This window comes from Gouania willdenowi, chromosome 17, assembly GCF_900634775.1.
Source record: "Gouania willdenowi chromosome 17, fGouWil2.1, whole genome shotgun sequence".
NCBI classification, from domain to species: Eukaryota; Metazoa; Chordata; class Actinopteri; order Blenniiformes; family Gobiesocidae; genus Gouania; species Gouania willdenowi.
The window spans coordinates 6404588-6427731 of NC_041060.1; the positions used below are offsets into that span (position 1 = coordinate 6404588).

At 37.5% G+C, this 23144-nt stretch overlaps 1 protein-coding gene across 1 annotated transcript; it reads left to right on the plus strand.

Annotated features, from left to right (window-relative positions):
- Nucleotides 1–298: 298 nt before the first annotated feature.
- On the plus strand, nt 299–22368 carry ranbp9 (RAN binding protein 9). Its single transcript, XM_028473542.1, has 14 exons — nt 299–937; nt 8524–8635; nt 9862–9914; nt 12920–13087; nt 13641–13663; nt 15023–15207; nt 16076–16188; nt 16375–16483; nt 16942–17096; nt 17428–17578; nt 18123–18241; nt 18355–18506; nt 19592–19703; nt 20780–22368. Exons 1-14 carry the CDS (start codon nt 721–723, stop codon nt 20908–20910), a joined length of 1800 nt encoding a protein of 599 aa, XP_028329343.1. The 5' UTR covers nt 299–720; the 3' UTR covers nt 20911–22368.
- The last annotated feature ends 776 nt before the right edge of the window (nt 22369–23144 follow it).

The window sequence follows — 23144 nt, forward strand, 5'->3', positions numbered from 1 at the left end:
AATACTCAGGTTGATATTTGAGCCCGAACATCTCAGAGTTTGAACATAACCCGCCTTCTGAAATACCCCTCAGTTACATTTTCAAATTAGTTACTAACATATGGTGAGTTATGAAGGTTCGGTAAGGTGACAAAATGATTAAAAACTTTAAAACATTATTTGCATCGATTTATTTGTATTTGTGTTGTTTTTACGTTGTTTGATTATCTTTGAGAACCTTCACGGCTCATTCTGGCTATTATTCACATCCTCATAGGAAATGAGTGGAACAGCCCTCAGCCAATCAGATTGGACTATAACGCTCCGACAACAAACAAAAGATCGAGCTAGCCGAGCTCATTATAGTTTTGTCGATCCGTGTAGCTTAACGTTGTTTCTTACTTTGCTGCTAGCCTCAAACTGCTCGACAGTCTTTTATCTGATCTACTTTTATTCCGTGTGACAAATAGCCTTCGTTTAGTGTCTCTATTTATGGCTCTGTTTCGGATAATGTCAACCTAAGCCATTTCAGTGATCGCTTCGCCTTTGCTGGCTAAGCTAACCTCGCTAGCCAGGGTTAGCTTCTCGATAACCAGCTCTGGCTGCTCTCAACCAACCAGCAAAGCCAGTTAGCTTAGCCTGCTAGCTCGCTTTGCTTAAACCCCCCTTTTCCAAACTCGACACAAGTGGTTCTGGCTTGTAACTGACAAGCCACTTCACCCAAAAACTCGTGTCGCAGTCATGTCCGGACAGTCGTCAGGATGTGGGTTTCTCATGTCTGTTGTTGTCCACGGAGACTCGACTCTGAACGAGCAGGAAAAGGAGCTCAACCAGCGGCTCCGACGTCTCTACCCAGCCGTTAACGAGAGCGAAACACCACTTCCTCGCTCCTGGAGCCCGAAGGACAAGTTCAGCTACATCGGGCTTTCCCAAAATAATCTCCGTGTGCACTATAAAGGTATGACACACTACAATACACTTTACCACCAATACATAAACCCGAACAGTGCTAGTGTTAGCATAGCATGGTGGCTAGCAGATCAAAACCAGCTGCCCTTGTGGCTAAAAACAAAGTAGGCTAAGCTAATAGCTTCTTCAACAACAAGGCAGGGGACATCTTGCAGTCCGACCAGCTGGCGAGGTTAAGCTCAGCCAAAACTGACCTACAAGCTTTTTTAGCTCCCCTATTACCACTTTCACGAGTTTACCATCACTATTAAATGGATTATTAGAAACATTACTACTATTACCCTTTTCCGTAGGCAATCTGTCTAACATTATTTCGACGTATTTCAACAATAATCGTAGATGTATATTTAGAAATACTGTAGCAAGATTCTGTTTTGGTGTTAAGTTTTTTTTAAATTTACCAATTTAATTAATTGATACTGTGACAGGCAGCCTCTTGTATAAATGAAATTTCAAATACATTAAAAATATAACCAAGGGGACACCAAGGCCTAATTCGAGAAAGTCGCAGAGAAACAGTATTTATTAATATCAGAATTAAAGGTGAAGCGTCTTGTTTGACATTCAGGTTTTGCTAAAGTTGCTAATATAAGCTATCAGAAGAGTTTTGGTACAGGCCTAAACGAAAAATTCTAGTGGTAATAAGGTGTAATGAAGCTTTCTGGGTGTGTTCTACTGTTTTATGTCTGACTGGCTTTACACATACGCATACATTTCCTCCTATGATGTTTGAAGCAGAAATGATCTGCCTTTGTTCTCAGTTTATCTGTAGTTTTTGGGTAATCTTATCATTGTTTTACCACAACATAAGAGCATAACCTTGCTTACTTTATCTGTTTGTAATCCTCTTATTTGTTGTGTAATAATGGCACATAATATTAGGGGTGTCCTGAAACAACTTTCTCACCTCTGGTACAATAATGACATTACATCCTTGTTTGGGTATAGGTTGATATCTTTATGATATCAGCATTAATTACACATATTTTTATTTTGTAGTGGAATTTTAGAAAAAGCTTAATCAATTGATATTAACCAAACATTGAACAGTAGTCAGCAACAGTAGTTATGAGAGAAACTTCAATGGGTTACCAACACACACACACACACACACACACACACACACACACACATATATACCAGTAAAGGTTACCTGTAGTGGAAATGTATATAACAAGAAAATTTGTTTATTGTCTTACCATTAAAATAAACAATATGTGCACATTTTTGAAAAAAAAAACGAACTACACATTAAAATAACTTTTTTGGAATGATTTTGTGCCTTGCAGTATAAACTTTTGGGAGCTGCCATTTTGGTCAGGATATGACTCACAATCAAATGTTTTTGTTTCATACGTTTTCACTACTTACAGGTACCCTTTAATGTTATAGCAGAGATTTTAGATTCAAGTCAATGTAATCTCATATTTTTATTTTTTGCTGATATAGAACCCATATCCAATATCGGATCAGGACGCTCTTACCTAATATTAACTTGTGTTTTAATTATGATGTAGATTTGATTAATTTAGTGTACAATACTAAGGATTTTACACCAACTGGTTTCCATAGTGTAATGTCATGTGTCCTCTGTCTACTTAAAGCAATCTCATGTTCCATTTACATTTTTAAAACAAATTCCTGAAGGCCTTTTTTCTCTGCCCACTTCCCTCTTTGTCCTTAAGGTTAGTGCAAATGTTAAGCAATATTGTCACTGTGTGTGATGTCATTGGCAGCAAATTAAAAAATAAATAATAAAAGTGAAAGAGATCATATGGATGGATTATTTGAAGAAGAAAATGTGTCATGCTTTCTGAAAACCAAAATAATGATTAAAGGAACGCTTTAATATGGAATAGATAAAAGCTTTGTCCCAATTTATTTAAAGGTAGATCCTAAATATGCCTTTAATCATTTTCATAGTTACAGAGCGCTGTAGCTTATCTTAGCTTAGTCACAACAATCCAAGAACTCATCTACAGTTACAGGCATCACACTCTTTTAATTTTTAAAGGCCACTTTAAAGAAACTGGAATTTTCAGGTGTCAAAACTTGGATGTTTTTTTACCCAGATTACTGAGGAAAACGTCACACTTTAGAACATGCAAATTCTGCACAGAAAAAAGGGGGTTGGAACTAGGGATGAGACAATGCGTTGACGTAATGGATGACGTTGACGCAAAATATGCGCTCCAATGCGTCGTCAGACCAAAACAAAGGTGGCGGCACCGGAGAATAACTAATGCTAATGGCTCCTCCAAGTTTCAAAAGTGCAAGGCAGTGAAGGTATGCACTCGTTTGTCAAAGGTAGCTGTTCCCCATAACCCTCGTCCTTTATCTCGGGTGTGACTGGACGGCAGCGCGTCTACGGGACAAGGAGGAAACACCCGCCGTGACATCAATTCAATTCAACTTTATTTGTATAGCGCAAATTACATCTCAATGCGCTTATCAAAATATAAAATTCATAATAAGAGAGAAAAAAAACCAACAAGATCCACATGAACAAGCATTTAGCAACAGTGGGAAGAAACAACTCCCTTTTAACAGGAAGAAATCTCCAGCAGAACCAGGTTCAGAGGTGGCAACCATCTGCCTCGACTGGTTGGGGTTAATGGACAGAAGGGCCAACAGAACAGGATAGAACATCAGAGTGTCTCAGACTAGTTGAGACGTGAACCACAGATCAGGAACTGCCATCATCAGCTTCACGACACCTGAAACAGAGCAGAGAGAGAAGGAAGAGGAGAAGGCACTGACTGCAGAAAAACATGATACAGTATTATCAAGTCAGCCTGCCTTGGCATTGGGCCTCACTCCCAGTGGCCTAGTCAATACTTATTATAAAGGTGACAAATATCCTCCCGTTTATTGGTAAGCTAACACCGACTCCAAGGTCTGTAAATGCGACCGTTCACAGACGAGCCCATGTCCGCTCTAGCGTTTAGATTATGTCATAATTCAGTCCTGTTTATGCGGACTGTAAATCATAACCAGCTACATCAGAATTTGAATCTCTTCCTGTTTATTTGAAATGGCAGCAGTAGTACACACACGCACGCACGCACACGCACACACACACACAATTCTTAAGGTAAAAGGAAAGTTTATTTTTAGTTAGAAAAGCACTTTCTGTATTAGCATTTGGAATTTTGAGTTTAAGAAAAATGTGAGTGGCAGAGTGTATTACTTTAAGTTGTTATTTTCATGTGAATGAAGAATTAAAAGATGCACTTAAGTAAGCTAGGTCTATGTGTTTTCAACATAAATCTTACATTCTGTTAATTCAGGAACGACACCATGACAGGCTCCCACTGCCTTTTTTTTTATTTTTATTGAATGCTACGTCTGACTCTGAATACATTATTTTGTACTTTTATATTCTTACTTGAACTTTATTTTGGAATTTTGAGTTGAGCAATAAACATATATTGTATAAACATATATGTATAAATTACTTTCAGTCAATTGATGAGGAGATAATTGAATCAAATTGGAAAAATTAATTGTTAGATTAATCGATGCATCGAAAAAATAATTGCTGGATAATTGTTTAAAGCATGAATCGTTTTGTCCCAGCCCTAGTTGGAATCCAAAACCACCTCACATGCCGTCCATATGTGAGACAGCAGTGCTATCCCACCCCTTTTTACACCAAGTCAATGTATACACAAGCAGTAGAACAACTTCTGTGCATGGAGTGTTTTCTTTTTGTTGATTTTGTTTATTAACAGCAGCTATGGCAATTTCTATCTATGAAAGTTGAATCCATCTATATTATACAACATTGTTGACAATGAGGAATGGAAAACACTATCATTTGCACTGCTCAGATTTTAAGATTTTTTAGGGCTCCTCATATCTGTGGGTTTAATATATGACTTTATGCTGAAAGTTCTCCAAAAAAAGGCACTGTTTAGGTGACTGAATACTGTTATTTGTATTGTATGGTCATTGTTTTTGATGAACATCTTTTGGTTTTCTGGTTTTCCTTTTTTTAGTTTTGGGACAAAAAAATCCTGTCTCTTGATACTCAACAATCTGGTCACTGTCTAATGTTAACATTGAGACTGGAAGTGTAATATTGTGTCATAAAAACTCAAGAACACACTGTTGTTGTCTGCTCTAAACAGGCTTATCTTGTTCCTACCTGAAAAGAGTCAGCTAAAATCAGTTTGTCACTGGAGGTCTTCTTATCTTTCTTTTTCTCACTTAACTGCACAATCCCTTTCTGAAAATAACACCATTTAGAGGGTTTTCAATGAAAGTAGCGCCCTGTTAACACTATATAAGTGTGTGATGTGATTTGTGATGTAGAAAACTCCAACTTTGAAATTGTACTTCCTTTGCTGTTGCCATTAAACAGACTTCCCATGTTTCACTATAAGAACAGGAAAGGTCCAGTCAAGAAGCTATTGTAATCCGTTTTACCCACCAGTAACAATATATGCTAGTTATTCTATGTACCCACACTTTATCACACGTCAACAATATTTTTTTTACCACATAAAAGTATTCAGCCCCCTTTTTTCTAAGTTCAACCAATTGCCTTCAGAAGTTGTCTGATTGCTGAATGATCGAATGTTGACATGATGAGTCTGACTAAATGGAGTCCACCTTTATGCTTTATGTAATCTAATCTCAGTACAATTACAGCTGTTCTATAATGGCCTCAGGGGTTTGTTAATAGAATATTGGGGCACAAACGGCATCATGAATTCAGACAGTTCAGGGATTGTGGAAGTTGTGGAGAAGTTTAAAGCAGGGGTGATGTCATAAAAAGATTTCCCAACGTTTGAACATCTCCCAGAGCACTGTTCAATCCATCAATCTAGAAGTGGAAAGAACTGCAAACCTACCAAGACATAGTCGTCCGGCTAAACTTAGGGTGCATTCACATCGATGGATCCTAGAGCGGTTAAAACGCACTAGGATTACTTTGCTCGGATAGTCCGCCTTTTGTGGGCAGTGTGAACATGCAAACAAAGTGTAGGGTGGATCAAACAGATGAATTCGAAAGCGGATGTTCCAATTTCACTTCCAATTGAAGCCTAGAGCGATTAGGAGCGCCATGAACACAACCGTTCTCCGAGCGGATCAATCACAGGAAGTATCGCTGATGACGTAGAGCGCAAGCCATTGTGGGTGGTCAGTAAATCTGACAACGGCGCAAAACGAGGCTTAAAACAACCAAAAGCACAACAACTTGTTGCTGGTCCATTGTTGAATGTTTTGAAAGAACAGACGGAGGAGGCAGAAGTTTCTGCTCCCTCTTAAGCACTTGCTTTGACTCTTTGTTGAGAGCCTCTTCTTCTGGTATTTGTTTTTCTGCTAGAGAAGTCTCTACTCCAGTAACTGCCCCCTCAAGTGGTTAGCTCATGCAACTGCACCAGAGGCTGTTTGGTTCTGATCAGAAGTTGTGATCTGAATGACGTCAACGCAAAATATGTGCGCCGTCTGATGAAAACAATGATGGCGGCGCCAAAGAATAACTAACCCAAGTGGCTCCTCCAAGTTTCAAAAGTGCATGGCAGTGAAGGCACGCACTCATTCGTCAAAGGTAGCTGTTCCCCGTAACCCTCATTCTTTATCCCAGGTGTGACTGGATGGCAGGAAACACCCACCGTGACATCAGCGGCAGCAGCACACTCTCATGCGCGCACACACACCGAGCCAAGTGTAAAAAACACAATCTCCTTACAACCGAGTGCATAACATCAAATGGCTCTCAGCATTAAAATACGAACAAAAAAAGTTTCGCTCTTTTCCTGAGTCAGGGTGAGAAGTTGCTCTACACCAGTGGTTCCCAAACATTAATATAGAGCATAATGACTGAATGAGTGATAACACACATTTTAAAGAATCAAATTGTGGGACCAAGACTGTCCCTTGTATTGTTCATGTTTTAATCAATATAATTTACATCTTAATTATAATTTTTAACTAAAACTGAACATTATAATTAACCCCATATTTACTGTATTTGCTAATTTTCCAATTTCTCTTATTTTTTGTTGGAAAAGCACTTTCTCTATTAGCATTTGGAATTTTGAGTTTAAGAAAAATGTGCGTGGCAGAGTGTATTACTTTAAGTTGTTATTTTCATGTGAATAAAGAATTAAACAATGCGCTTTTTTCAGTAAGCTCGGCCTATGTGTTTTCAACATAGTTCTTACATTCTGTTAATTCAGGAAGGACCCCATGACAGGCTGCCGAGTGCCACTGCCTTTTTATTTTTTATTGAATGTTACGACTCTGAATGTATTATTTTGTAGTTTAATATTCTTACTGAAATTTATTTTGGAATTTTGAGTTGAAGAGCAATAAACATATATTGCAATGTTAAGGATTTTAATAATTTTTTTTCTTTCATTTTAGACATGTAAATCAACATGTATAAATTACTTTTAGTCAATTAATGGGGAGATAATCAATAATCAAATCAAACTGGAAATATGAATCGTTAGATTAAGCGATGCATCGAAAAATAATCGCTAGATTAGTTGTTTAAAAAATAATATTTTATCCCAGCCTTAATCTGAATGCAAACTGAGCCAAACCAAGGTGATAAAACTATCACCTATCCTCCGCCCATTCAGACCGAGTCTGGGACTAAATTGATGTGAAAGCGGCCTTGTGGGCCAATCAAGGATTAGCGATGCAGCCAATAGGCCCAAGGTGACTCTGTCCACATGACAACTATTAGTCGTGCACTGCATAAATCTTCCTTTATGGATGAGTGGCAAGAAGAAAGCCGTTATTAAAAGAAAAGTTCTGTTTGCGGTTTACCAGAAGGTCTTGTGGGAGACACTACAAACGCCTGAAAGAAGGTGCTTTGCTCAAATGAGACCAAAATTAACCTTTTTGGCCTCAATCTAAACACTCCATCCCCACTGTCAAACATGGTGGTGGTAGCATCATGCTCAGAGGGGGCTTCTCTTCAGCAGGGACAAGGAGGATGGTTAGAATTGTTTGGAAGGTGGATGAAGCCAAATGCAGCGCAAACTTGGAAGAAAACCTCTTGGAGTCTACAAAAGACTAGTCCTGGTGTTCACTTTCCAGCGAGACGATGATCCTAAACATAAAGCCAGGCCTACAATGAAATGATTTAAACGAAAAACATATTCATCTGTTAAAATGGCCCAGTCAAAGTCCAGAACTAAATCCAATCGAGAATCTGTGGAAAGATCTTAAAACTGCCACCCTCCATTTAATCAAACTCCGCTTGAGCTGTTTTGCAAATACAGTACGTCTCTAGAGACAAACCCCCAAAAGACTTGCAGCTGGAATTGTAGCAAAAAGCAGTTCCACAAAGTATTGATTCAGAGGGCTGAGTACTTTAGCACGTTGCAATTTTCAGTTTTTTATTTGTGGACAAAATTTAAAATAATGCATCATTTTCATTGTACTTCATAACTGTCACTTTGTGTTGGTGTTTTACATAAAATTTGAATGAAATATATGTCTGTTTTGTGTTCGAAATGTGGAAAAGTTCAAGGGGTATGAATACTTAAGCTAGCCACTGTAATATCTCACTCTGTATCTTTTCCATTTTGTGTTTGACCCAACCTCAAGGTCACGGCAAAACGCCTAAAGATGCAGCATCTGTCCGAGCGACCCACCCAATCCCAGCTGCCTGTGGTGTTTACTACTTTGAGGTGAAGATCATCAGTAAAGGCAGAGATGGGTAAGAACACTACAAACTGTGACATTGCCGTTAACTCACAGAAGTCTGTGTAGATCGCATTCAGCTGTGTTGGCTTGGCTTGAGCCGACATCTTGTCCAGGAGCTTCGTCAAAGAAAAACATCCCAATCATAAAATGAAAATTGACTTTTCATTTTGGCCACAAAACAGAAACAACATTTACTTAACTTAAGTTAGGACAATTTCTGAGTCTGCTCTTGATGTACTCGGCTTGTAGCTTTATTGGTTGTAGTTGATTGTTTTTGGAGGGGTTTAACACTAACCTGTGAAAGAATTAGAATTGTACACTATAGATTACCTATTGCACAGACTGAGCTTTTATTTTGAAAGAGGATGCTACTGAAGCAGGCCATCTATCTGAATAATATCCACTGTTATCCAGGAAGTTTATTATTATTTGTGTCATAGTATATAGTAATTTTCAAGATGGAAATCCTTGTTTCAAACAAAAATAAAATGGGTTAAAAGTGAACAAAAAAGGTGGAAAACATGGTGAAATGGGATTTTAAACCACAGAAATTGGTTAAAAGTGGCAAACTAGAGTGGCCAAAAACAGACAGAAAAAGTGGTAAAAAAAAAATGGAACAATTAGTTTAAACTGGCAAATACTGGGCATAGGAAATCATGAAAGTGGTTAAATTGGCCATAATAAGCATGACATATGGTCATGCTTATTATAAAAAGGTGAAAAGTGACAATAATGGGTCAACATATGCAACATTAGGTGAGAAAGGATTTTCAGTGAAAAAATGTGCAGAAAAGGCATTGAAATATGATAAAGTGTCAGAAATGGGATTAATGTAGCAAAAATGCATTAAAAGGAGCAAAAATATCACAACAAAAAGTGATGAAAATAGGATAAATATTCCTAGTTTCTTGAAGACATCTGGCGACCCCCTCACAGTGACTCGCAACCTCAAATGGGGTCCTGACCCCAAGGGTTGAGAACCCCTGCTCTATGGGAGTGTTCTGTTTTTTTTTTTTTTTTTATATATCATTCATCACCTCCAGATTTTGTCTTGCATCATTATCTTTAATTGTTCTTTTTGAATTCCTAATACTTTTTAAATCTTTAAATTAAAGCAATGTTTGTTTATAATGAGTACAAATAGCAACACACATACAAAAAATAATGGAAGATTTGACAACACAGAGAGGCTGGCAATTTATTTTCTGTATCAAATGACATGTAATATCTGTCCCACAGATACATGGGCATCGGCCTCTCAGCTCAGGGTGTGAACATGAACAGACTCCCTGGTAAGTAAGAATAACGTGATTGATTCATGCCACTGTTTACTGTTGTCTCTGGGTGTATTATCAGAACTCAGTTGGTGGTTTTTGTAGCTTTCTTTTTGCCTGAAGTATTTTTGTCTCAAGTTTGGTTTTGCTGTGGGCTGTTGGAACTGTTGAAAGAAGACGTCCACTAAAGATATTGTGAAAGTTTTAGTCCATCATTACGACAAAGATGGGAAACTGTTCTCACAATGGGGCCACAAAAATGTGATTGTCTGATTTTGAGGGTCACATCATCAACATTCATGTCGGCATTTAGAATAACCAATCTGAACATTAAGACAGAAAAGAGCATACAGCCCTCGATCGAATTTTGTGCCCAAAATGATACAAAACAGCAGGAAAACCACACAGAAAAACTCTAAAAACACACTAAACGAGGACAAAGAATAACAGAACAAAACAATTAACGAAATGCACAAAAATGACTTCAAAAACATACAAAATTGCTGAAAAAAACACAAAAGAATAAGAAAATACATAAAATGACTACAAAGTATCAAAAAAATATACAAAGCTACAATGAAAAATACACAAAACAACTTCCAAAGAAAACAAAAATAACAAAAATATGAAACAACAGAAATACACTAAATGAGAGAAAAATATTCAAAATGGCTCCAAAAATACACAAACCCTTTGTTCTTTCCTGTTAATGTTCAGATTGGTCATTATTCTAAATGCTGATCATCCACATTGTTCATCAGTTATTCATGTTGCTGCTTGTCTTTAGCATGTACATAGTTAAATGCAGCATTAGGACTAGGAGATGTCAGTGCTGTGTGCTTTATGAAGGTATCACACATTAACAGATTCCCTGGCAACTGGACCCACCCATTGGCTTCAGTGTCTGTGTGATGATAACAAGAGGCCCAGTGCGAACTATAGGATCTCATTTCATCTGATGGCTCCATGCTGATGAAAGCTCCCCCCTTCATATGGAGCTCTTGTCAGACGGCTGCACATTTAGCTTGAATGCTAGCTCCAGTGATGAACATGTCAACCAATGTGCAGAAATATACCCCCCATGGCTCAGTTTTAAGTGTTCACATTCATACTGTTACAGTAGCTCAACAACCAGGGCTTCAGAGCAGACAATAGGACACATAAAATGATCAAACTTTATTTGTTTTCATCTTGCAATGTTGTCTTTATTACATATAGGCTCGCCTTAACTAATATTTACCTAACTTAAGTGAGGTCTATCTCTATGAAATGGTTGGCTGACTGTAAATGCCAGAATCAACAGCTGAGGGATTATTTTTGTATAATCCCAATGAATATTTTTGTTTTCCTATTTTGCAATTTCTGTAATTTTGTATTTTATTTTCTTCTCTTTTTTTATAGTAATTTTGTGTGCTTTTATTGTCATTTTGAATATTTTCTAATTTTTTATGTGTTTGTGTATACTTTTGAGTTAATTCAGTATATATTTGTCGTTTTGTGTTTTTGGAGAAAATGTGTGTATTTTTGTTCATTATGCAATTTCTGTATGTTTTTTGAGTAATTTTGCTTGAGTTTATAGTCATTTTGTGTTTTTTTTTTTTTTTTTTTCATTTTTTTGCCCTTACCAATATTTACCTAGCTTTAGTGAAGTGTAACTTTATGACATGATTGGCTGACTGCAGATGCCAGAATCAACAGTCCAGGGATGAAATGTACTTCTAAACTTTTTATCTTTGAAAGGACTTCCTGTTAAGGAAGTAAATCCAGTGCAAATCTCACAGATGTACAACATCCTTGTTTATTTGCACTTAATTAACTAAACGTTACTAACTTCTCATGTTTGTTATTGATTGTGGGAATATGTAATGGAGTTTCTGTGCTTTGTATCGTCTACCTCAGGGGTGTCAAACTCAAATACACAGTGGGCCAAAATGTAAAACTTGGACAAAGTCGTGGGCCAACGTTGATATTTATGTAATAATCTTCTTCACATATAACATTTTCATAAGGTCCAAACAAGTTTTGCTTTGCTTTATATTGAATTTAGGACAAGCAAAGTTCAATACGATACAGTATATAATTAAATATTGCAGACTTAAAAAATAGAATTTCAAATCAAAAAAAAAAAACTTATGAATGGCATTAATTTCTTAAATAAAATTCAAATAAAGATCATACAGTATGCCTCTTTTTTTTTTTTTTTGCAGCCTTCTCACATTTGAAAATGCTTGCTGTTTCTCTGGGCAAATGAGTTCACAAACTTTCTTTATGCACTTTTTCACAAACTCTCCCTCATTGAAGGGTCGTGCTGATTTTGCAATCTCTGCTGCCTTAATAAAACTAGCCTTTACAGCAGCTTCACTTTGTGATGTGGCTTTTTTTTTTAACATAGTCTGTTGTGAAACCAAACTTGTTTTCGTTTTTTTCTACATTCTGGCATCTTTGAGTCATGTCCAGGTCCTTGTGTGAGGAGATCCCCCGTCTCCCCATCTATAAACTCACAATTTAAAAGAAAATGATGAGCCAGACGGCTCACAACTCTTGGAGTGAAATATAAACAACTTCAGGAAAGGAGGAGAACGCCATCACTAGATGTGGGGATATTTTCGGGATTGTTATGTTACGTTATGGAACGCACATGGATGTATGCAATCGTCCACGCACTGGCGGGCCAGCCCTAGTAATCATTTGGTATTGCTTTGTGGGCCAAATATAATTACACTGGGGCCAGAGTTTGACACCCATGGTCTACCTGGTAACGCATTTAGAATGTCAAATTATTTTATTTTGAAGCCAGGTTACAATTAAGTTTATTTTGAATATCTTTAAACACGTTCTACAGATGTCGGAGCCTTTTACTTCTCTTTATTTCTGTTTTGAGGTGTTTTTACATCCACATTTATTTACTGTCTTTGCATAACTTACTCGTGTCTTTATGCTAATCCTATCATTTTAAAGACTCTTCACTGTTTTCACCCTTTCACTTCACATTTGGTCACTTTGTCATTTCTTCTCCTTCTTAGGCTGGGACAAGCACTCGTATGGTTACCATGGAGACGACGGACACTCCTTCTGCTCGTCTGGCACAGGCCAACCGTATGGGCCGACGTTTACAACAGGCGACGTGATTGGCTGCTGCGTTAACCTCATCAACAACACTTGTTTCTACACAAAAAACGGCCACAGCTTAGGTAGGAAAAAATCCAATGATTGGGTTTTATAAAGTGTATATGGTAATGTGACAACATGAACTGAAGCAGCATTACTAAATATCTTAATTATATAAAGCTTGACTTATTTCATTAGAACGTTTCATATTCATTGAACACTAAATGTAGAAATATCTCCTTTTGAACACTGAAAACTGATTGAAATAACAGCTTTTGAAGCACTTACAGAAGTTACAGTTTTAAGGCACTGAACTTTCTGTTATCCTACAGAAGGTCATTATCATCCATGTCTCCATCTATTTCAGACACAGTACAGGATGCAGATTTAAAATGTCAAAAATAACTAAATAAATGAATACAATTCTGAGTTTTTGTATGCGGAGAAGACTTAAACTTATATATACTTTGCAGAAAATCATCTCCTTTGAACCACATAAATCACTTTCCCCATTTTTCTGATATCTGCCATTTTAATACTTGCAGTTATACCAGGATTTACAAAAGACGTGGCCCTCTGACGTTGAAAAATTAGAATAATTCCTTTAACGCTCTTTTTGTTTTCTTTCATCTACAGGTATTGCCTTCACAGATCTACCAGTAAGTAACCACATTTGTTTCACTTCATTGTCATGTCTTTGTGTTCCATCTTAAGTAATGCCATCATGTTGTTTAGAGTGTAATTTTCTTTGCAAAAGGTAACAAATAATTATTATTCAAATAAAAAAAAAATGAGTAGTTTGACCTCTAACTATAAACTGTGAAAACAGACACAAAATAAGTCACCTCATGACCTTTTTTTGTTGTTGTTGCAATGTTTGTAATTCATGAGAATATTTTTAGTGTAAAGGAATGGAAGTATAACTGAAATCTCTGCGTTCCCCTTTTTTTGTTGATTTCAATCATTTAACCAAAAAGCTCTCCCAGTGAGAAAGAATCCTGCATCTAATAACTGCAGAGGGAAATAAAAGAATCGCTTGTTTTTCCTCCTATTCCCTCGCCCTCATCCTGCATTTAGTAGGAAAATAAATGAGGGGCCGGCTGTTTTTTTTTTTTTTTTTTTTTGAGGGAGGTGAATATCAGAATCCAAAACAATAATCCATTGAGCTACACAACAGGCTTGGCTCAAAGCCAGACATTCATGTTGGTCCAGAGCTGTGCACTGAAGTGCGTCACCTCGGGCCCAGCTGACAAAGACCACACACACACACACACACATAAAGAAGGTTTTCAGAAGGTTTACACACACACGGGTTGATCTAAACGCCTTTTTTAAAGATTGTATTTCTATTTTCCAATACATCACTACGCTCATAAATGAGGACAACATCCCAAAAGCTAATTCCTTGATAGAAATGCATTGGGTTTTAATAAGTTACGGTTTCATTTATTCACATTTATGACGTGTTTCAACTGTCACATTTTCCTTAAAAGAAAGTTGTCTGAATAAATGAAATCTTAACATATTATTTAATAAAAGAAGACAAAATGAACTTGCTGGAATTAGCGTTGGGTTTTGTTTGATTTATCGTCATATTTTAGTAGCAGACCAAACATAAGTCCCTGCAGTTATTGATTCCTTAGGGAAGTAGTTTTCCTTGGTGTGGCTAATTTAGTGATAATCCATCACTGAAATTGTAAAGTTCCCAAAGCTGGCAGCCCTGAATCCCTAATCCTGGTTTTAGATTCATTAAGTCATACATTCTAATTTGCACATTTCTACTTGTACGGTCATTTTTGATAGATGTGATCTGCTCTAAATTTGGAAAAATATCTCAATACTTTAAGCCCAGCTCTATTAGTGCAACATGCTGTGTCAGCCTGTGATAAATATTTAGGATTACAGCTTAGTCGGCTAAAAAATAAAAATAAAAAGTTGGTGTCGCTGTGTTGGATTCAAGTTTGTTCATGCTGATACTTACTTCGTCTTTTAAATTCTTCTTTCTCTCTGTTTTGCAGCCTAACCTGTATCCGACCGTAGGCTTGCAGACTCCAGGAGAAGTGGTGGATGCTAACTTCGGCCAGCATCCGTTTGTGTTTGATATTGAGGATTACATGCGAGAATGGAGGACAAAGATTCAGGCGCAAATAGACCGCTTTCCTATTGGAGAACGTGAGGGCGAGTGGCAGTCGATGATCCAGAAGTAAGAGCATTGGTTTCCATTCTTTTGGTTTAGACGTTTGCAGTCAGATAAAGACATTGTGCAGGCCTCATAGATTAATAAAGCATAGATCATTTGCTAAAAATGCTGTGAATGGTTTCTTATTGACTTTGTTGGAAAAGTTTCACGCATTGCATTGTGGGATGTGCAGTCCCGTAAACGGATGCATACAAGTGTTTTTATGTCATTTTTACCGTGATTTCTTGTGTTTTTAGGAGGAAAGTGATTGGCTTGACTCTATTTTTGTTCTAGTTAGTTCCTGATATTCCCTGTGCTATTACTTTACTCTGCAAAACACTCAATTTCGTATTCAGATCTTTCTGTGTAAGCCCCAAAACAAATATCCATCATTGCTTTGCCACAACTATCAGTAAAAACTCCAGAGATGTGTTAAGAAGTCACTTTGGCAGATTGTTTGCGGGCAAACCAAAGAAATCTTACTAAGAATGTAGTAAAAACACTTCAGTGCATCCGTCTACGGGACTCCACATCCCACAATGCAATGAGCAAAACTTTTCCGACTGTAAATCAAGTGGAGATAAAAACAAACTTTCAGAGCTGAGATGCACATTTATTTTTACTTATTGACTTAAGTTCTGTCAACTTTAGGAAAGCTATGGTATAGAAGTGACTGACTGCGTGTAAAGAAACATTGTTCAATTCTAGTGCATAAATTGACGCTAAAATGTGTATATAAGGACTATTCATTATAATTCAACCCGTCATTGAGAAGATTATTTATTCAATAATCAGTTTGCATGTTTCCCTCGATTGTCACGTAAAATGTTCAGGGTTGTGGTTACTTTTATTCTGTTGTAGCTCATTCCCTGTTTATGTTTATTCTTGTCAGAATGGTGGCTTCTTACCTGGTGCATCACAGTTACTGTGCCACAGCTGAAGCCTTCGCCAAAACCACCGACCAGGCTGTGCACGAGGAGCTGGCCTCTATCAAAAACAGACAGAGTGAGTCCAACCACTACTTTATTGATTATTTTTTCAGTAGATGGCTCAGTAATACAGTCTGATCAGATAGTGCAGGAGAACATTTGTTTTATGGACAGCTGAATGAAAATGTTTATGTTGAAATATATTTCTACATGCAACATCTCGGCTGTTTCTCCTGGTAAGTGATTTCTCGTCTGTTTGCAGAGATCCAAAAGCTGGTGTTGTCGGGTAGAATGGGTGAAGCCATCGAGACCACCCAGCAGCTGTACCCCAACCTCCTCGAGAGGAACCCAGACCTTCTCTTCATGCTCAAGTAAAAGCTTGTTTTGTTTGGTGTTTCTTGTTCAAACTGATTATTTCTACTCCAGCCTCTGATGTGCTGAGTAGAAATGTGACTTGAAATATTTTAGAATTCCTCTGTTGCTTTGTTTTATTACGACGTGATATTTAACATGTGATATCTTTTTAAATCTCCCGTTTTTCACTCAGTGTTTCTGATTCAGCCGATCATACAATGATTATACTGTAATTCAGGGGTTCTCAACCTTGGGGTCAGGATCCATTTTGGGTCGCAAGACGCTGGTAGGGGGTCGCCAGATGCCTTTAAGAAACATTCTTGCTTATTTTTACACTTTTCCTGCAAACTTGCAACATTTTAACCTATTTTAACCCATTTTTTGCCATATTTTCAAATTTCATTCAATGCGTTTTTCCACTTTAAAGAAATTTTCGCCAATTATAAACCTTTTCCGCTACTTTTCCCACTGTCAGGGTGAGACAGTTCATAGAAATGGTGAATGGGACGGACAGTGAGGTGAGATGTCTTGGAGGTCGCAGCCCGAAGTCTCAGGACAGTTACCCTGGCTCTCCCAGGTCCTTCAGCAGTCCCAGCCACAAAGCCAGCAGCTCCCAGCCCTACCTCACAGGTATGATCAGAGAAAATCTGAGCATTAATACAGGGAACAACAAAGGGTTTAGTCTGTTTGTACTTGTTTTGTATATTTTTCTCTCATTTTGTGTGTTATATCTGTCATTTTTGTGTATATTTGTAGTCTTATCCCCTGTTGGAGTAAATTTCTTTATTTTTGTTGTCCTTTTGTGCAATTTTTTGTTTATTTTCTCACGGATTTTGTGTCTTTTTTCTGTTTTGTGTGTTTATCTGTCATTTGTACGTTTAGTTCAGGGGCCACACAAAATCAGACCGAGCGGGGCCAGTTGTCCATGTGTTTGTCTTAAATATTTGTTTGTTTATTGCAGGGTTTGACAGCAGCTGCTGTAATGGTGTTACTTCTAATAAGAGCCACAGCTCCTCCCCTCACAGTCATAAGGCCTGTCCCCCGAGCTCTGGCTCCACCCTCATTTCGTCTGACATCAGCGTCAATGGGAGTCGCCAACAGCCACTAACAAGGTAGATCAAGACTCTTTCTATCACAGCAGGGCACGGTGGTGGTTTACGCAGCACAAACACAACATGGTGTTTGATTTTGAAGGAACCTGAAGTACACATGAAGAAAGAAAAACCATTCTTTCCTTTTATTTTTTAAAAGTTTGTATTTATCAGTTAAACAATACGTTGATATATCCTGAGTTAAATGAAAATAGAAAATAACAGCTTTCAACTTGCTCTAGTATCCAAAGCAGCACATATTGATGACGTCATTTGCATTTCCCTTTTCTTCAAAATACAACGGCATGTTGTGTTTTATGGCCTGAGGTAGTTTTATTTGAGGCCATTTAGTCTGATGACATTTATTTTGAAGCCTGAGGCTGTTTCATCTCACAAATGACAGAGGTTTTCCTGATACTTCACTCTGAGACCTGAGGATGTCCTAAAATTTACACTGTAGTGTTGCATAAATGCCAATTCTTATTTACATTGACCTCATACCAATAATCACTCATTAATTGAGCTGCTACATCATGGCTCACTCACTGTTTTCCTGTACGTGTAGCGACGTGGATATGGAGGTTGACCACTTCACCAATGGAGTGACGGAGTCCTCGTCCAATGGTTTCCTTAACGGCACCTCCAAACACGCCACAGAGCCGGATGACTGTGATGCAGATATGGGTGGGTGCAGTAAACGGGGCTTTATCCTCATCGTGGCTTTGTTTTTTTTGGGGGTTTTTTTTCCAAAATGTGTCAACATCCAATCATTAATTATTTCCTCCAAACCGATGCAGAAGTGGAGTCGGCTCAGTCCAAAAGGCAGCTGTGTGGAGGAAGTCAGGCAGCCATCGAGAGGATGATCCATTTCGGCAGGGAGCTCCAGAGCATGAGCGAACATCTGCGCCGGGAATGTGGCAAGAACTCAGCTAATAAGAAGATGCTCAAGGTAAAACCCTCCTCCCCCAAAAACCAAAAAAAAACACGACTCAACTATAATGGATGGAAATATTTGACTGAGAGAAACAATATGAACCTGATCTGAAGTGGATCAACACAACTCTTGGTAATTTCTCCTTTTTTGAACCACTTTATTCTTAAGGGAGCTGCACATTATAGGTGGAGAAAATTCTAACACTTTTGTACCCTAGCTTTCACTTCCACATATAAATGATATATAAAGTATGTAAGGCACCGAATATCTAATGGAACTTACTGCTTCTTTCCTTGGTTGCAACTGCCATAAAACTACACAGAAAACAATATCCAAACAAAAAATTAAGTTTATCTGTCCCTGCAGGATTTTCTGGAAATTTTTTGAAACAATTTCTGGAAAATTGAAGGCTTTTGGGGGGAAATTGATCAATCTTTTAATGATGTGAAATTGAAAATTACTGCCATTGTGTGATAAAAGCATGGGAAAACCATGAGCCCTGCAAATATTGTAGAGTTTCATTGAATGCGTGTATTTAGAGGGACTGAGAAATCATTAATCAAATTGCCAAACGTTTGTTGATTTCTGTCATTTTTTACTTTCTTTAGCGGGCCAAAGTTTGACACGCATTTAGAGGATATATGCAGTTCACTGTTAGTCTTTGTGCATTAATATCTACCTGTTAATAATTATAGAGATCTGTACCGTTTGTATTTACTAACAGGACACACACACACACACACACACACACACACACACACACACACACATCTATAATACTTTGAAATGTTATTTCCTATTGTCATGTGCTAGAACAGAAATATAAGACCAAACTATGGGCAAGATTATTCTGAAAACGGATTCGTTGTATGCAATATGGAAGCGAATTATATATACATATACTGTGCGTGTGCGCGCGCGCGCACCTTTGTAGCATTCTTACGCTATGCTTGTGCCCGCTAGTCAAAGACATTTAAACAGAAGCTAAACTTAAACGTCACACAGTGAGCTATCATTTTATTCATGTGATAGTAGAAAAAGGTTTTAATAAAGTTGATCAGCCATAAGAAGCTTCTCAGTGACTGTTTTTCCTGCTGCAGGATGCTTTCAGCCTGCTGGCCTATTCAGACCCCTGGAACAGCCCGGTCGGATACCAACTGGACTCCATTCAGAGAGAGCCGGTCTGCTCCACGCTCAACAGTGCAATATTAGGTAGGTCAGCTAATAATCTGTCATTAGAGCGTTATTGGAGTCTGCATGGAATGACTTGGAAGGGAAAGACCTGCTGTTTAACTTGTTAAAAAAATATATTTGATGAATTAGACGGATTTTATTTTTTGCTCGTTTTGTCCCAACACTGACAAATCAATTATGGAGTAATTATAATTGCTATTTTTGTGTACTTTTCACAATATAAATGTAATTGAATTAAGGTAATCAATTACATCTTAATTATGTGCAAAATTGAGAACATTTCCAAACTTAGGGGAAATTGTTAGTGTTTTATGGCCTACACATACAGTATGTATGTAAATAAATTACATTAGTGACCAGCGTTTTTCCCCAATTACAATTACATCACAATTATTTTTTAACCTCAGAAAGTCAATTACAATTATGTTCTCAGTTACTATTAATCACAATTACTGAGCCTAAAATAAATAACCTAATAAAAGTTAACATTCCTCTTGTGTTAGCTTTATGTTAGCATTTCTTATGATAACTTGTCCTAAATCAGCTGTAAAATACACTAAAAACAATCTATTGGTTACCTTGTTAGGCTTCCTAATCAATGAAAATATAGCTTTTTAATATTTTTGGTGTCACTTTTCCCCTCGATTTACTTTTTTTTAAAATTGTAAAATGTGGGAAAGCTTGATATGAAATGTATTTTAATAATTATGAACTACATATGTGTAGAACTGTAACATGGTTCCTCAGTAAGTGCATGACAAATAATAATTCATTTTATTTAAGTTGTAATTGTAATGAAAATTCTATAAAAATAGTCAGACTATTACAATTTAATTACAATTATGACAACAGATTTTTTGTATTACAATTACATTTATTATTAAGTCATAATTGTAATTAATTATTAATTACGTGATTATAATTGACCCCAACCCTGTCCAGAATCTAAGCTGATTACTTTTGAAAAACGAGGCCCTGAGCCTTTCTGTAAAATCTGATCTCTATGACTTCCCCTGATCTACAGAACTTTTTTTCTCCATTTTCTTTTTTCCGAACTTGTTCTTTACTCGATTGTTTTTTTTCTTGTCCTGCAGAAACCCACAACCTGCCCAAGCAGCCCCCGCTGGCCCAGGCCGTGGGTCAGGCCGCTCAGTGCCTCGCCATCATGGCACGAAGTGGCAGCGGCTCCTGCGCCTTCGCCTCTGTGGACGATTACCTGCACTAGCCTCACGTATACACACACACACACACACACACACACACACACACACTGTGGCACTCTGATGAAACCTCAACAAATGTCTCCTTTCTCCATCGTTATCGGCGCACTCAGATTACGCAACGTCTGACTTGCTTCCTGTTTGGCTTTTATTTTGAAACACACACCGCTGAGAGTAGGGAGACATTTCAGAGTCAGTATTCAGAGTGTCATCACACATGGAGAAAAATATGAAAAAAACATCTTTTTGCATCACAAATACGCAAATCCTTGTGACTGACGGATGGAAGCAGCAGCAGCAAGGAGCGTCCCAACTTGAAAATAGTGAGAAGATCCAGTGGTTTTTCACCACAGACACCATGTATGCGACATGAAGCGTCAAACAAACCTTTGTGGACAGACTTTTTAACCACTTTGGTTTGAATTAAAGGAAGACATGAGGAAAAAACAAACCAGACAACAGACCATCAAAGGCTGACAAACCCTTTACTGTGGTCCCCGTGAACCCGGGTTTAACAGGAACTGATGCACACACTGGGACATACGACAAAAAAACACACAAACCTGGAGGCTGACAGACGCTGGGAACACCAGTTCTTCGTCCAGCGTCACATGACCAGCCTCCAGCTAGTAGAACCCCACCCTGGCTCCACCCCCCCAATCCACTTCAGGACGTCAGTGAAGATGGTTTGCACGTGGACTCAGGGGCTCTGAAGAAGAAAAAAAAAACCCCACAAAGTGTCCACACAACGTCCCCCGCTTTAAGTCTTTCCTTTGTTTTTAGTTTTTTGGGTGAAGTTTGGGGGGGAGGGAGTTGATTGGCGGGTGGTTACCCAACCTGGCTCTTGGTTTGGTTTTTGATTTCTCCAGGTTTACAAGGCATGGTGCAGATAATAATAATTATTATGATTATTATTATTATTCTAATTATCATTACATTATTGTTACTTGCATTCACAATATATTTGTTGAACTCCAGCAAAGATCAAGATCCACCAACTTCTTCTTCTTATAATAATAATAAAAGTTCCAATCCTATGATACCCGGGGAAAGCCTGCGTTTATGTCGATGTTTATATAGGAAATTTAACATTAAATGGAGTTCTATCAATAGAGTGAAATATTTAGTTTTCAAATGAACCCTTTAACCCTATTTTCACCGACACCAGCGACCTCTGAGTACTGGTAGTACTGGTAGTAGTAGTTACGAGCCTGTACGACTTGTTTCTTTTCCTGATTGTTTTGACACCAGGGTTCCTATGCAAATTATCAAGCTGACATGTATCAACCATTCTGGGTGTGTCGTATTCAACGGACAAAACTGCTTGAAAGGCTGGATACAGTGAACGCTACTCGTGGCCTTAAAAAAAGTAGCGTCAGTGAAACGAAGGCGAACATTTGGCAAACTGAGGGAACCCTGATGTTAATTATCTCTGGCCAGATGATTTTTCCTGTTATATTCAACCAAACATGTAGCTGTTGATCTGTATTTTTGTATCATCTTTGCTAATCTTTATTTCAAATGAACAGTTGGGACGCAAATCCCCCCCCCCCCCCCCCCCTTTTTAATGCTTTATTTCCAATGATAAAGTCCTTGCAAGCAGCTGATTGATTCAATCACTTCAGGATTCTATTTTATTTATGATTTCAGAGGAGAAAACATTTAGCTTAAAAGTAGAGATGTTTGATATTAAGTTTTTGCCGATATATACATATGCACACCTCACCTCTAATTTTAGGTCACAATATATATAAATATTTCTCCATGAAATTAACACGTAATACAGTGATTCCCAACCTTTTTTTTTTTTTGATCGTGACCCCAAAGATGTTTTTCCTCCTAGAATTATTTTTTGATCATGTTTGTTATGCTGTATTACAAAGTTTTATTTATTTTTTTTTTTACTACTGCATTTTATTTAAACTGATTTATTTTTGGCAAAGAGAAATTATAAAATACAGTTGTGTAAGATTGTCTTAACTTTAGAAAATAAATACATTGAAAATTAGTAATACATTTTATTATTATTTTTTTAAATCAAACTGCACATTTCAGGCGACCCAACATGGGGTCCCAACCCCAAAGTTGAAAAAGGTTGTGCTTTATTCCACCTGAAACATCTGTGCAAAATAAGATATTGAATTAAATTGCAACAATTGGAAAAAAAAAAAAAAGGTTTTCTACATTATTACATTTTTATGGATAATATTGGCGGGCTGAGAATATCTTGTATCTCTAC